The sequence below is a fragment of the Passer domesticus genome, chromosome 15, assembly GCF_036417665.1.
Source record: "Passer domesticus isolate bPasDom1 chromosome 15, bPasDom1.hap1, whole genome shotgun sequence".
Lineage (NCBI taxonomy): Eukaryota > Metazoa > Chordata > Aves > Passeriformes > Passeridae > Passer > Passer domesticus.
The window spans coordinates 8,190,405-8,206,869 of NC_087488.1; the positions used below are offsets into that span (position 1 = coordinate 8,190,405).

General features: G+C 42.1%; 1 protein-coding gene across 5 annotated transcripts in view; it reads right to left on the minus strand.

Moving 5' to 3' along the window:
* Window positions 1–16,465, minus strand: part of MYH11 (myosin heavy chain 11) — a 54,734-nt gene that overhangs the window by 33,692 nt on the left and 4,577 nt on the right. For 4 of the 5 annotated variants that reach the window (XM_064390244.1, XM_064390243.1, XM_064390245.1 and 1 more), the window contains exons 2-4: window positions 14,650–15,008; window positions 10,042–10,198; window positions 3,311–3,338 (exon numbers count right to left, since the gene is read on the minus strand). In XM_064390244.1, the coding sequence (XP_064246314.1) occupies window positions 3,311–3,338; window positions 10,042–10,198; window positions 14,650–14,991 (527 nt within the window). In that variant the 5' untranslated portion in view covers window positions 14,992–15,008. Of the gene's footprint in view, window positions 1–3,310; window positions 3,339–10,041; window positions 10,199–10,853; window positions 11,283–14,649; window positions 15,009–16,465 lie in introns of those variants that run through there. The other variant, XM_064390247.1, reaches the window with a different exon arrangement.

The window sequence follows — 16,465 nt, forward strand, 5'->3', positions numbered from 1 at the left end:
CTTTGAGATTTACTGAGCTGGGAAAGAGGAGTTTAGCACTCTTGTGGAGGAGTCTTTTGACTAATGAGGCTTTGCAGTTTGGAGATGTTCTGGATGATTTTGCTTCTTGACGCGCGTCAGGGAAGGAAATGGGCTGGAGTCCCATGGCCGGGGCAGGCTGTGGAGAGTGTGCCCAGAGAGAGAGGGGGGGGAAGGGGAAAAGGGCAGGATGGTCACTGCCCCACTCAATGTTTTGTCTGTTCCCATATCAAATTAAGTGGAAATATGACCCTGCTACTTTCCTGTTTTTACAGAAGCTATTCAAACTGTATGCATGTTTTAAAAATCAGAAAGGTAATGAAAAAGTACTTAATTATAGGTACAGGTGTTTCCCAAGTACTTGTTTCCATGGGCTTCACAATACCCCAAACACTCAGAACTTTGATCAGATTTTCTCATTCATTTAAGGTAGCTTTTTTTTAAACTGAAACTTGTGCACAGTCGTCTAAGCCATATTTGCTTCATAGAAGATACTCTAACTGCTCTTTTCAGAAAGTGGCTAAAATATGATAACCCCAAGATCAGACAGGTTTATGAGGAAATGGTTGAAACTCTCATGGTTAATTTTTAGTAAAAAACATTTTGAAAACTCCAGGAGAATCCACTTGTGTCTTTAGAAATCAAACAAGAAGTCAGAAGTCTCCTTTGAGGGGTTGAGCCTCTACTACCATTGGAGAAAGCTTGAAAAGCCACAAGTCTGGTCACTGGCCACGGCCTAGGTCAAGTCACACTTCATTGCTGATGCACTGAGCTTGCTCAGGTCTCAGAGCACCTGGACAGATTCCTTGGGACTTTTCCTTCATCAACATCTGTGTGCTGGTCAGTATGGACTAAGAGTGAATACAGACTATTTTGTGGCTAACTCAGAGGTCAAACAGAGAGAGCACAGTGGGGAGGCCTAAGCACAGGCAGGAATTTCAGGAAATCCCAACAGCCAGGCAGAGCAGTGAAGGCTGCTCAGAACAGTAGAGACCAAGACACAAGGTTGGAAAAGTCTGACCTGTCCTACTTTTCAGACACATAAAAGAGTAAGATTTCATAATTCATACCTCTAGTGCAATACTATGTATTGTGTATGTATTATATATGTTATGCTATGTTGTGTTATGTTACAATACTGCAACCACAGATATATTAATAAACACAGCCATGGTATGAAGTTTTTTGTGCTGTAAATGTGCATGGTAAGATGTGAGATTTTAAGGCTGACTGTAAAGGGCCAGAGAGCAACTGGCAGAGAATGACACCAGAGGATGTTCAGTGATGCTACCCATGGGAAAGAGCTAACAGCAAAAGGATGTGTGTGCACAGAGGAGAGGAGGCCAAAGGCAGCATGAGTGTGGTTATTAATGACATGTAGAGAAAATAATGAAGTCTGGAAAGAATGAATTCTGAGGAAGCACTGGAACCCATGAGCATTGAAGACAGATGGAGATTCTAAACATACCATGGTTAATCACACAAATGGTAGGGATTGTAAAAGAATGCAAACAGTACTTAACCACATGAGGGTAGGTTTAATGAGGTGAGGGTGAAGTCCTGAAAATGGGTATATTTATAGTCAGAAACACAGAATCAGGCTCAGTTCTCAGATTTGCTCCCCTGCCTGCGTCCCAGGAGCATTTCAGGAGATCCATATGAATCCTTACAGCTATTCTTTTACAATTTAGGTACCAGGCCTTGGAAAGTTCAGGCCTGTAGCTATTTCAAGAAAAAAAAAAATCCTGGCTGATCAATGCCATGAAGTCTTCAGTTATTGTTACATATTTTAGGCCAGAAGACAATTTCTTATAATTTCTACCAATTCTATAAAATACTGCAAATTGCTTCAACTTGACAGCTGCCAAGCTGCAAGCCAAGTGAACTTTCTTCTTTCTGCACAAATAAGGCAAACAAGAGTGTTAAACCAGTAGTGGTTAAAGTTGTGTACATTGGCTTTAGCTTTAAAAGACGTGTGAGGACTGTTTTAAGCTATGGGTTATGATGTACATCCAACATACTGCAATTACTCCAAACATCTTGGGCAATCACTTGCTGTGCTGTTTTCAAAATGGGAAAGGCATTTCATTTTCTCTATTTTAAATATTACTGGATGGAAAAGGCATTTAATTTTCTCTATTTTATGTACTACTGGTATGAAACACTTTATGATTCCAGCAAGATGGCCAGGTAGTTTCAATAAATGGTACCTGCAAGAAGTGGATCCTTTAATGGATTTTCATGAACAAAAAGGCATAGATTTGCAAAAGAAAGTCCATTTCTTGAAAGTACCGATGTTCCAAAGTTAAAAGAAGATTTACTAGTGGAAAAATAAACTAAAGTACAAAAATAGAAGGAGGAAATGCATATTGTAAATTAGTCTTCATAATCATGACATGTTTCATCCTGGGAAGAATGTGATGGTCAATTTTTACTTCATTATTGCAGGAATTTTAGATTTCTTTTTGGTATTAATGCATTTGGGGGCAGATTTTTGATTGGTATACTTACAAATACTGAAGTCTTGTTGTAACAGAGGTTTGAGCTATGATAGCCCTTATGGTACCAGACACAGGACACAATTTTTATTGGGTGATAATTTTTTTCCAGTCAGCTGTGGTAGTCAAAAGTAATGTTATGGCTGGTGATCAGTAGCAGTGCTTTTTTGAGGGTAAATATATATTCAGTCAGTAGCCACATTTTCTCAGATAACCTAAACCTGACAGATTACAGCATCATTGCATGAACCTGCTATAAATAATACACATGCCAGTTCTGCCAATATATTAGCATTTACATATAATCAAATCCGATCTTTTATCAGGAAAACTGGAAAATGCCTGATTTAAAAAAGACAAAATTTTGTCAAAAGCATTCTTGATGGCATTATGAAACCAACTAATAAGCAACAGAAGAATCGAAAGAGAGTTAAAACTGAGGGTCAAGCAGTTGAACAGTTTAACATTTTGAGTGCTTTTTCAAAACAGGCAGGAATGACAAACCAGTGGGATTTTGTGGAGCAATAACCACACTCCCCAGTAGTTCACTGTAAACTGTTAAATCTCAGTTCAGAAACTCAATTTAAAGAAGTAGTTTTTATGCATTAAAGATTTCCTGTGACACTGATACCTCCTCTTTATCTTATGAACAGGTCTGTCTAATGAAGTAGGTTTGGGACTGGAGCTCAAGCTTACTGAGGTGAGGAGAACGTGTCCATTCCATCAGAATTTGAATCAATTTTGAATAAAGACATTGTGACATTAGGACATACTAAAATAGATGAGGTACTTACGTGCACAGGATAGACTGGTCTTCTCTATCTGTGAATAAAGAAAAAGAATCCATTAATTAGGGAGAATGGCTTTTCTGACAGAAGCACTTATATTTATAAGGATTTACATTGAACAGCCCAGACTTTCGAAAATCTGGCTGACCATGATTAGTAGAAAGTACTGGGTTCACATCTTATTTAATTTGCCCTTGAATTTAAATAACCATCTCTAATGGAAATATTTTGTACAAAAAATGAACAAAAGGTTAAGAGGTCAAAAATATTTTTTGTAAATTCCATTAGAGATGAACTGTAATGAGGACAGCAAAAAGATCAGGCTCTCTGTAAGAAGATTATAACAAAATTTCAAACCTGAAACTCAAGTTTTTACTATGCTTATGAACTATGGCCAGCAGCCCACTCAAAAGAAAGTCTGGACAGATAAGGCATCAACAACTAAAATGTTTTAAGCTGGTCATGCAAAGCTTTGACTTTTGAAAGCAAAGCAGTTCAAATACCTGAATAATTTAGCCTGTATTTCATTTCAGACTGAGAGACAACTTTTTTTCAAGAGAACAAGTAATTTCTTTAGATCTTCCAAAGAATAAGACAAAACAAGATACTTTAGATTATACAAGATCATGCCAACAAGTATGTAACTATTCTTCATGTTTTTTTTACTATGAACAGACCATTAAACACATTTTGGATCAAGAATTATAAAAAGGAGGAGCAAAGTTTCCATTTCTGCTAGGGGAGGCATGTGAGAGGTTTCAGCACACGAGTGTCCTGAGTTCTGTAATGCTGCAGGAAGAGTGAGGATTGCAGCCCATCTCCACGACCTGTTCTTGGAGCAATCTCCCTGCTTATTCATTTAGAGTCAGAGTTTCTCTCCACCTTCAGAACTTTGACACAGATTTTCTGCCAAAAGGCACGATGAGCATGTTTGCTGTGATCCATTCTAAAGTACAACTGTTTTCTTTACTTGTAAAACACCAGGGCAAGTTTCCCAGAGAGGTGTGGTATTTCCAGCCCTGGAACTACTTGGAAGCAGACTTAAACAAGGCCTTGAGCAACCAGCCCCAGCCCTGACGTTTGCCCTTCTTTGACTGAGACTGTCAGTTTGCCTCTACAGACTGTAAAAAAAATCTTCTGACTTAGAAAAATAATTCCCAGGCAGGTCAAATACATTTTTGAAAAGTGTGCTTAGTTTACTCATCTGAGACTTGAGGCAGATAATTAGGCAGAATCCAGTGCTTCTGTATGGTTTGGCATTATTTATCCAAAGCAGAGCCAGCACCAAGCTTTGCTCAGAGTTCAGACATGAGCTCCTTTTGCTCAGTGTGTGGGGTCACTTGCAGAAATACCTGTCTGGTTGCCCACCCCTATTGCTGACCCTGTATGCCATAAATACCATGAGATAATTTAAAATTATTTAAATCAATTTATTAAGCTCTCAAGTGGTAACTGCTGCCTGGCCCACAGCCAGTCTAGGAAAAGCATCAGAGGATTCTGCAATGGCTTGGATTGATATTAAACTACTGTTTCACTCCCAGTTCCTCAATAGCTATAACATTAACTGCTTTATTGATCACCACACAACAAATGGTGCCACTTAACTGCTTTGTTTGGTAAATTGGTACAAAATGACTCATTCCTCATTTTTATTGGCGGTATTTGCCAGCAATCAGCACTGCAGGATTCTTCCACATAAACATTTGGGAGGAGAGGAGCTGTGAGCCATGCTTGTTTTTCACTGCAGGTTATCAGCTAGGCTTTAAGTTAAAAAAGTTAGAGCATGGAATAACTTTTGCTAAAAATACATTGTTGTGTAAATAGAAACCATGGGCATATATTGATATTGCATCACTAACCCATAAATACCGTAAAGAAAATAAGAGTGACTCTTGATACTGAGTTGCCAATGGAATTTCTGAGCTCAGGGAACATTAGAAAAAGCTGGTCTCCAAGCCAAGTATTTCCTCATTACTCTTTGCTGCCCATTGCTGCCCTTCTTTTGCTCCTCAGTAGGGGAAGGCTCCCAAAGGTGTCTCACAGGCTGGCCCACCACAGGGTTTGTGTGAGTGCCTGGGGAGCCTGGGGATGTGTAAGAGCAGAGGAAGGATGGGGAAGGTCAGAAGTTGCACCAAATGTCCTCAGGGATAGGTTAATCAAGGGAGAAAAGTCATGCTGGCAAACTGTACTGTGCACACTCACAGAGGGGGAATTCCAGATGTTATTCTGTCTCCTGCATCAGTTCTAACTGCAACTCTAAGGATGAAAGGTATCAGGAAATCCAGTCCTATTCTGTTATGACCTGAGCTGCAGATACTGGTCTCATTTCCTTTCAAAGGCTTCCCATTCAATTAATCCTATTTCTGTTCTGGAATGTTTCATTCTATATAGAAAAGACTGGCATATTTTGTGAGTCTGCAATTTTATGTGGTTGGATCTGTCAGAAGAGAAAGAGTTGTATAAATAAAATGCCTTAAATATAATTCCTGGGGCTTAAAAAGCAACAAAATAGGTCTTCTAGATTCTAATATCTTTTTGGCTAATGCCTTTTAAGAAAATTTGACCCTACCTGGAAGAGTATCATCCACATCCTATATGTCTATATAAGATGTTTAAACATTTATTTTTCATTTTGTCCTCAATTTTCTTCATAGAGACCTACACTTACATTATAAACCTCACCAGCTTTCCTAAACATGCAGCGGAGTTGTTTTTTTTCCTTCTGGAATCTGCTTACTTTTTCACCAAACACCTCCAGTTTGCCTGTAAGAATTCTTGCCCCTCTGTTCTTGATAGACCAGTTAGCTCTGCTTAATCACAAACAAAATCAGATGGTTTATCACAGTGAAGCAGCAAGTTGGCAGCTTTACCATAAAAGGAAAAAAAACCAGACTGAAACCATGTTCCCCCACTCACTTACTGCTTCTTTACATTTGTTAATAACTGCACTGCCTAAAGGGGACATTTCTGTAAGTCCAGCTGAGGACACAGCAAACAGATGGCTTCTCACAGCAGCCTCCTTTTCTAAGGCCTTGGGAACTGTGTTTCCCTCCCATACCTCCGAGTGACTACCAGGTTGTTTGTTTTTCCATTTTTAACTCAAGCTTGCATAAAAGTGGCTCCACAGAAAATAATCTCCTTGAATCTGCAGAAAGCTGTAATATATCTTCTCCATGATGATTTACAGCCAGAAAACTTTAAATAAAGACCTAACCAACTACACAAAAACTTCGTTAGTACTTCTATGTAACATGAATTTTCACATTTGTATTGTCTATCACTTATTTTTTGTTTCTGCAAGGATGATGACAGAAGGCAGCAGAATTGCTCCTCCTTACGGAGCAGGGTCTCAGCTTCACCATCACTGGAAGCTGGCAGTGCTGCAGGAAGGGCAATCCAGCCACCTCCAGCTCCTCTTCCTGGCCTACACTGCCTCCTCCTTGCTGCTGTGACCAGCATCCACAGACCACACTGTGCCCCGGGAGGGGGGACCCACTTCAGCACAGCAAAACCCAGGGATGGCTTTCACTTGGAGCAGTTTTGCATCATGGCTGCATGAGGAATCCTGCTGGCAGTGCAAGAGTTGGGATGGGGATCAAGCACTCTGTGTGGAGCTACTTCATCCCAAACACAGGAGAGAGCAGAGGGTGCAGGAGCAGGGGGAAATGTTTTATGACTGCAGTCTCCAAGTGTAGCAGTAATCATCCATAGCTAGTCTGTAAACACAGCCTGGAGAGCCCAGTTCAGCATGGTAACTCCTGGGGACACACTCACAAATGCTCTTGTAGAATTCTCAGTCTTTGAGATTAAGAAAATTAAAGTTTATTCTCATTCTGGCTGGAGACGAGCATCCACAGCTGTGCCTGGGCAAGGATCAAACTGCATTAGTGACATGGTAATCAGCAGATTCAACAAGACACCCAGCACTCCTGGCTGAGCATGAGACAGCATGACTGTGATTTGCAAAAGGGTTTTAGGTCCTCAGAACCACTTGAAACAAGTGGAAATTTTATCTTTGCCCAGCCAACATCTTTGATAAATCCTGTGTCCTGTGAGATGTCAGCTTTTCTGCATATTTGGAAGAAAGTCTGATTATCTGATTGCTGATAGCTGTGGCTAAGTGTTTTATCAGAAAAGCTTTGATGGGAGTTAAACATCATCCCTAATGAATACATTAACCAAGTCAGCCTCTGAAGCAGAGGAGGAATGCAGTGTGCACAGCTCATGTTTTCTGCTGGATGTTTGTGCCAACACAGGGGAGGGTGAGAATGCAGAGGGCTGTGATTCCCAGCTGATGAACCTGCAGTAGGACCAGGGATCTGCAGACACAGAGGCTTGGTTCACCAAGAGATAAAGGATCCCTGAGACATCTGAACAAGCTGATTGCTCTGGGCCAAGTGGCCCTGGTCATGAAATACCAGAATATAATTCCTCAGTCTCATGAATCTACGACATATTTTACTTTGGCAAGCAGAAACTATGCAAGTTTCCAGATAAGGAGCAGTACTGACTTTTCACAGGGAAAACATTTAGTGGTCTGATCCATGTTTATGGGTAAGAACTTTTGTTTATGTTCCATCTGGAAATATGCTCACAGCCCCCTGAAGCTCTCTGTGCCCGTAGGTGCAGCGGGCTCACTCAGAACTGTGCTGACGCCCACTTTCACCGCCCCAACGTGAACAGAACTTTGGCTGAATAACCAGAGTTATTTTGAGGGTTGGTTTAGTTTCATGCACAAAACATGAGTAGGTTTTTACAAACAAAAGCACAGCTTTAAAAGCAACTGGGGCCCTTTTCAGAGATGGAGAGACTCCAAGATGACATGTGCAAGTAAAACGTGGGTGTCCTGGGCTTGCGCTGGGAGCTCTGGTGGTTCCACTTGCTGGCTGCCATGCCAGCTGTGCGTGGTTGGGGTGGGAAGCAGTGAAAGGGCATCCTCCTAAAGGTTCAGCTGATCACCTACTCCCTCCTTGTTCCTTTCTACTTGCTCTCCCCCTCCTCTCTGCTACAGGAAGAATTGCAGTGAGGGCACAGGAATAAAGAGGAGTTAATCCCCAAAAGCTAGTAGGGCCAGGAAATCATTCTGAGCCCCAAAAGAAGTGAATTGGTAAGAGTATGCATTCTTGTTGCCTCCTCTCTCCAGCAGCCAGCCTGGGAGGCACAGCTGAACCCAGGCTGTTCTAAGTACAGTTAATGGCCACAGTGAGGGCAAACCAGCTCCAGTGGCTTCCCACTGCTCAGGAGAACGTGCTGGGAGGGACAGGGGACAGAGAGAGAGGGGCAGTGGGAGACATCCCTGTGCTGCTTGGATCAGGCTCATCTGGGCTGAGATTAGTTTCAATTTAGGCAGAAAACTCATGTATTGTCAGGACAAGACAATTCTGTTTCATCATAGGCTGCAGTCATACTTTCCCCCCCGGCTTTCCTACAGATAGCTTATATCCCTTTTCTATTTTTTCCCCCACCTCATTTCTAGAGACAAGTACAGGACCCTGCACAACTGCTGATGGTCTGCAGGAGCCAGGAGCTTCTTCCAGATCTCCCCTCAAGGCTTGCTGCTTAAATAAAAGATCAGAGGGAGGAATGGCTTCAGGGCCTGCTCGGAGCCCTGGACAGTGCTGGATGCAGAGCACAGAGCTCAGGAGGGAAGCTGGACCACACATATGTGACTGTGGCTTAGTGGGATAACCCCCTGCCAAGTAAGTTTTTTATAACTATGATTATATCACATAGTGTGTAGGAAGGTCTGTTTTCAGGATATTTTTGTTGCTTTATTGGTCCTCCTCTGCTGCACTGCAGCTCTGCCTTCTGGGATCCACTTAAATAAAAGGATTGAAGTAGCTTCAGGAAAGAAATGTCATATAAGCCATAGGAAGGAAAAAGTCCTAATCCTGGGAAGCCCTAAACTTTAGGGCCAAGCCTGTGAATCTTGCTGAGTCATAGTTGTCAGCCAGAATTTCTGTAGGGGCAGGGTCCTTCTGAGGGCATATAAACGTCAAAATATTTTGTGGAGCTCCTGGTTTCCTGTAGCACCCATGGTCGATGTGAGATGCTACCTAGTCATGCCTTATATTCTAGAGGTATTGCAGCCTCCTATATAAATCACTTTAGCTTTTTCATCCCTAAATGATAGTTTTCCCTTAGAACAAAGTCCCCTCAGTCAGAAGTGACTGCAGGAGGAGGAGAGCTCTGTGAATTTTGGAGGGTTTTTTGCACCCTTTGGGGCCCGACTGATTTCCCACTGCCCACTGCCATGTGGGAAGCAGCACATCTCAACTCAGGGTTCAAGACATCAGGCTGTAGGGAAAGTAGCCCCAAAACCCTTTTTGAATCTGCTTTGCTGGGGAGAGAGGGCAGCAATGCTGACAGATCCAGCAGAGCTCACAGCTAACTTTGGAATAGTCTCCACTAGTGGAGAGGGAGCATTTTCCATGCCCGTATTTGCCAAAACTATTTGCTCGACTTTGAAACCTTCCCACATGCCTCGACACAGATGGGTGAAAGGATTGTTTTTCCTTTTTGAGTCACAGCGTTTGTGGACTGCTGTTCCTGCCAAAGAATTCCTCTGAAACTTCTAGAAAGGCAGCGCTGCCCTCTGTGAGAGCTCTTTCCTGGCTGGCTGCTTGCAGAAGCGCACGTGGAGCTCCCAGGTGGTTGTGGCACCCCCAGGCAGGGCACACATGGAGCTCCCAGGTGTTTTTGGCACCCCCGGGCAGGGCTCACAGGGGCTGTCCTACCTTGCAGCATGCTCCTGTAGGCCGTGTCGGCGATGGCATAGATGTGTGGTGGCATCTCGTGCCTCTTCTTGCCCTTGTACATGTCGATGATCTTCTCTGAGTAGATGGGCAGCTGCTTGTAGGGGTTGATCACAACGCAGAAGAGACCCGAGTAAGTCTGCAAGGGAATTCAGATAAAAGCTGGGCTTAACATCAGGTGCCATGTCCAGGCTGGGAAACACAGGCATGGGCTGCAGGGAATTAATGGGACTGCAGTGGCAGCACTCCTTTGTGCTCTGCCCAGGGTAAGAAAGGAAGCAGATTTTCTGAGTCTATGTGCATGGGTGGTTTCTAAGTGCACAAATCATTATTGCTAAGAAGTGAGCTGCTGGAAAGCAGGTGAATTTAGCAATCTGTAGAAACACCATGACCTGATGTTAGAGCTCCTTAACTTCAGTTATTTTCAATACATAACCCATACCCTTATCACACCTAAGGGTATGGTGATAACTGTAATAATGAATATTTATATGTGTATTTTTTTATCAGAATATGATATAAATATCTGCTCAGGTAGGCATCAAATTTTGTAAACTTAAATCCTAGGTAAGAAGCTTGGATTGATGTTTGAAGAGTTTTTTTAGAAAAAGCTTCTATGAACACCACGTAACACTGATGATTGATGAGAGTCCTTAAGTAAAATTGCTCAAGTTCCAAATAGATGCCTTGAGAGACTAACCATGCTTTCACTGCATGACTATTTCTGCAGGAAACTTAAGGAAAAATGTGGTTTGTTTAGAACTTAATAGAAGTATTAATATAAAAATACATACATAAACAAACAAGAATATTGGCTGCCAGCGGACAGATGTTCATCCATGCTGTCTTGGGGTTTTTTTTCCTTAATTTTTTTAAAAAAATTATTTTATTTTGAAATATTCCAGCTACCTGGACCAGAAATACCATATGATACTAGATGAAGAACCATATTTCACTTGCTTGAATCATATTTCAGTTGCTAAAAGTAAGAAATTTGCAAGGGCATTTAATTAAAAAAAAAAAAAAAAAAAGAAAATTAAAATAAAAAAAAATTAAAAAACCCATCAAACCAACAAACACCTAAGATATGAGAACATAATTCTCATATTAGGAGAGAGTATCTCATATCAGGCAGGAATACTGTGATACTTAGACTGGCCTGTGGAAAAAAAAAAGAAATAATGGAACGATGCTGTTTCTGACATAGGCAGAAGTGATTTGTTTGGTTTTTGAAAAGAATATGTATTGTTAATTATTTGATTTTGCCGTGTGTGTGAAGCAGGGCCCTGCGGGTGCCACCCGGAGCCCCGGGGCTGTGTCCCAGCGCGGCCGGAGCTGTCCCCGCTCCCCGGGCCGCGGCTCCCGGCTCAGGGATTTCCCTTTCCTGACCATAATAGGGAAGGGCCCGGCACGGCCCGGCACAGCCAGCACTTTATATGGTATCAGCACTCGGGGCCCGAGCCCGGCACGGCACGGCCGGGCTGCTCCGGGGCCGAGAGCCCGGCCTGGGCCTGTGGGAGCCCGGCCCGGGAAAGCCCAGCCCAAACCCGGCACGGCCAGGCTGAGCCCCTCGAGGGGAGCTGCTCGGGTTCAGGTTCACTGGGACAGAATGGAACCGTGCTGCTCGTGTCCAAATGAGTTTAGTGTTGCCAGGGCAACACACTTGCAAAGTGACCGTTTTATCCTAGAATGGCCACCAAGGCCCTTACGGAAAGGACAGCAAGGCATTTTGTAGCAGTAGAAATAGATTCACTGTATGCACTCAACTAATCATCCCCACCCAAGGAAAAAATCAGGAGAGGAAATGAAGGAAATTATTTAGGCCTCCCTTCCCCGAGACTTGGAGGCACTTCCTGCCTTGCCACATGCAGGGCTGTTTGCACACCCAGGCACAGCTTTAAAGAGCGAATTTTGAGGCACCAGAAGCAGGCTATTAAGGCAGAGCAAAAGCTGACGTGATCTGTCACCTCAGGAAATTTAATGAAGCCCTCTTGTTTTGGCTGATTTTAGCTCTAGGTGCATGCTTTGCAAGGACTTGGGGGAGTGGGATTAAAATGGATGATACTTTGACATGGCCAAGTGTGTGATGGAAAGTGGGGGCACTTAACCTTCCATGCCTTAAATCCTTCTCCCTGGGGCACAGCCTGTCTAGAGAATGGCTGAATCTCTCCCCAGAGGGTTTGGAGGAAGAACATAATCTGAAATACCTAAGGGATACTTCCATGGGAGTGCTGAGCTTGGGTATCCCTCAGATTGCTGCTGCTGGGTATTTACAAGGGACTGGCACAAATACACATCAGCACTGTAAATATCTAGGTTTGGGCAGAAGAGTTCCAACATGCATATTTAGCTTTATGTACCAAAGACAGCATTTTTCACTGTTAAGTGAAGACTGAACAAGTAGTGCCTATGAATACAAGGAATTTTATTCTACTCTCAAATCCACTGAAGTTGCATTGCTGTGTTTTTCATGCCTATATAATAATTTCTGGGGTAATTTTGTGTGGATAAAGCAGATTCTTTTTGTTCTGAGCAATGTGAAACATGAGTTAGTGGCTCATGTTTCTTCTTGCTCTCCTATCTTATCATTAGTAATCTGTAATGAAGCAAAAGGCCAGGGTGTTTTTCTAGTGTGCAGTCACCCTGTGAATTTCTGCACTGAATATTTTTATTTAATAAAATTTAATGTAAATGTAAGGGGGAGATTATTTCTTTTTCCAGCTGGATTTATTATTTTGCTTTAGCAGATTTGGGAATTCCCATTTGCATCGGTGATGCTCTGGAGAGAAAAATGCTGAGGTAATGTTTTTTTTAAAGGGACTCCAAGGGATGCAAACTAGGCAGCACATGGCAAAGCCAGAAGATGGTTGTTTACAGTTAGTTTTACAAGTGGGTGAGACTCAAATTCTCTTTAGAGGCTCCCTCTGTTTCTAAAAAGGTATGGCAGCATCTAGTAGGGCAGTACTGTGTAAAGCTGGGCAGTTTCAAGCAGTTTTTGCATATAACTTGTTGCACTATAAGTCAAAATAATGTCTTTGAAATTTTTACCATCTTAAAATTTAGTCTCTTGAGAAAGAAAACTTAATTTTAGGTATGGTTCCATTTTTGCCTCTATGAAGAACTCTTTGATTTCTAATTGCATTATCCACTCTTGGAGATTAATTTCCTCTTTCTGTAGAAAGTGACAATTCCAAAAAATAAAGATAATAGAAACCTTGGAACAGCTATGCAGAGTGTTGCTGAGAAGAACAACAAAGAAATACCTAATCCCCCATTTTATCCCACTAACATGCTACTAATTCATTTAATTCTTGCAACAATGCAGAACACTTTCAGAAAAAGTCTGTTATAATATTAAGGCTGCATGTTCTGATATAATAGCACGTGGGTCCACATGTTCACCTGCATACCTAAAATCCAATAAATTCAAATAACAAAAATATAGGAACTCTAGCTTCTTTCAGGAACTTGATAATGTGCATTTTAGTACATTCCTAAGGAAAGATCTTGTGGTTAGCTCTTTGAAGTTACACATAACAAATAAGTAGTTTCTTTGTTGTAATCCATATAACTATCTTACTTTTTGCTTAATTTCCTACTTTCCAATTTAGCAATCCTCATAATAAGACCTTGACTACAGTTTCTACTTAAGCTCTGTACCTTCTTTCACTCATCAGTGGTCTGTCATGCCAGTTAAATTTTTCATAGATTGAAACTGTAGATAACTTCTGCAGCACAACAGAGGGATCCTTCATGTAAAATCAAAGATAACAGCTAAATTCCTTGGAAAAGTTTTGGGTTTTTTTACTGTGCTGTTTGCTAACTCTTGATGTGGATAGATTACAGGGTTATCAATGTTAAAGTATTCTTGTGTTAATGTTCTTGTGAAGACTGAAAGACAGAATAATCTTGCCATAACTCACATGAATATAGAGAAACTATAATTTGTCCAGGCTTGTCTGATCTGTAACTTGATCAACATGAGGGACAAAAAGGTTTAGTGGATGCAAGACTGTCTCAGTGACACACTGGTACATGCAAGTACTCTTGCTTGAATTCCAGTGGGTTTGTCCCTTTATCCACACGTAAGCTTTAACTCCAGTGCCACCAAACCAGAACTTTTCAGCTGCCTTTCAGTGGGAGTTTTGCCTGAGTAAAACTACATGATTTGCCTTTTCTGTATGCTCTTTTTGCAAGTTACTGGAAAATTGTTTAGGTTTACATTGAATTAATTTAAAAGTCCCTATCAATTTTTTCCCCCAGAGCAGGACTCAGATTTTGTTCCCCTATCAGAGAGTGCTTTCCAATCCAACAATATTCTTTCAGAATCTGTAAATGTTGTGAAAGAAACCTTCATGTGTTTTAATTTCATTAAGTAAAGAAGCAACTATCAAAGAAGCAGGAGAATCATGGGGAATAAAGTGAATTTAGAGCATTTTTGGGTTAGGATGCCATTGCTGGGCGTTAGTACTTGTGTGGCAGTGTCACACAAGGCCTGTATCCCAGACAGCGGCTGGGATCCACCTCGCTCTCTGTGGGACGTGGTCTCATGCAATGGGAAATGCTCTGTGTGTGCTTGGGTCTACTCACATAAATTAGACCTGAGAAGTATCTCTCCCTTAGATTGTGCAGCACTGAAGCTTCATTGAGACAAGTCAGCTCTGCCATGTCCTCCACTTTGGAGAACTTTGGAGGGTTCATCTTCTGGATGTCATCCTTGCTCAGTGTCACTTTCTTTCCATTTTCTGCCAGTTCAACTACCACCTCATCCCCTTTCTCTTCCTTGATACTTGCTGCTTCAAATCCATGTTTCTCTGATGGAATCCAAACCAGTTTCTTTGCTGACCAGTCAGCCTGGGCAAGTGGGTTGTTGATGAAGTTTTTGTCCACAAAGAGGAATTTCTCATCATCGCTGAGAGGTTTTTGAGCCATTTTGACTCAGCAGACACCTGTTGAGGAAGCAAAATATTCTGCTTTAAAGGGATAAAGGGAGGCAAATGTGGAGACATTCCAGACAGAACACATTTGTCAAATCTGCCATGCAGTAGGTCCAAAGCACCACAGGTCCTGTGTCATATCTCACATTTCCATGTGGATTCTTAGTGCCTGTGCAATGACACTGTCAGAACTGCACCAGAGCCACCAGCTGAATACCCTCCTGCAGCCTCAGCTCTTGCCCACCACAAAATTTATTGAATTCAGACAAACACAAAATTTCCCATCACCTAAATGCCGTTGGGTGCATACTGAAATATCAGTGCAATAATGAAATAAACAGTAGAAGAATGGTTCCCAGGCTGTGTTCCAGCAAGGACAGAAATTAACCTTTCTTGCAAAGGACTATTTCCAATCACTTAGTACCGTTTCATTTGCAGAAGAATAAGATTAAGACAAGGTCAGTAGAAAAAAGGAGGAAAAAAATGTTGTTGTCAATACTGCTGGTGAAGGAGAAGTAATTTAGAGTTAGCCCCTCCCCATGGGTCAGACAGTAGGAGCTGATAATTTCTGAAGGGTAAATGTCTATCACATGAGAGAGAGAAGAAATTAAACAAGCCTGGAGTTGCCTCAGCTAAAAGATACTCTGAACCATGATGCTCAGACTTGAAGGATGATGGATCTGTGTCATGCAGTTGCACATGGATAAAGCAGCTGGACGTATCTGCCCCATAGGTGAGAGCAGGGGAGAGTTGAGGCTGCTTTGCATGCTGCTGAGACAGCAGGCAGATGCTCTCCTGCTCTGGCCACTGAAGTCTGGATGTGGCTGCAAGATCAGTGCTGATAATGCTGGAGTTTTGTAAGTGCTCTGCTCTGTCCCATGGGGGCACAGGTCTAAATGCAGGAAAGAGTACACAGGGGATTTGTGGCTTGCTCCAGGGCAAAAAGAGTGTGTGCTGGTTGGGAAACCTGCTGTGCAGTGGAGCAGAGAGGAGAGCTGGGGAGGAGCTGCAAATAAATAGTATGTGCCCAAGAAAAACATCTCTAAGAGACAGAGGCTGTTTCATTTCCTTATTGAGAATGAGTTTAATATTTACAGCATTCAAACAAACATGAATCTGGAGGGAGCTTGGAGACCTGACTGCTAAAGATGTCAGCAGTCAACCCATAAGCAGGACAATGTTTGTAACCACCAAGCTCTGTGGTATGTAGCCAAATGGACACACTGTGCTCTGGGAGTACCCGAGCTTGCTTTCCAAATATTTGTCCCTGAAGCCTTCCCACAGATTAAGGTTTTTGTGCAAGGCCACACTGTATGAGGGGTCTGAGAAGGAAACATGGATCATGAGGAAGGTGACATAAAGCTTAAAAACAAAACTAGGATTTTTAGAGATGCTTAAGAAGGTTAGATGATATTTCACTGAAATCCAGTGGAAAATTAGATGCCTCAGCTCTTTAAACTCCTGGGACA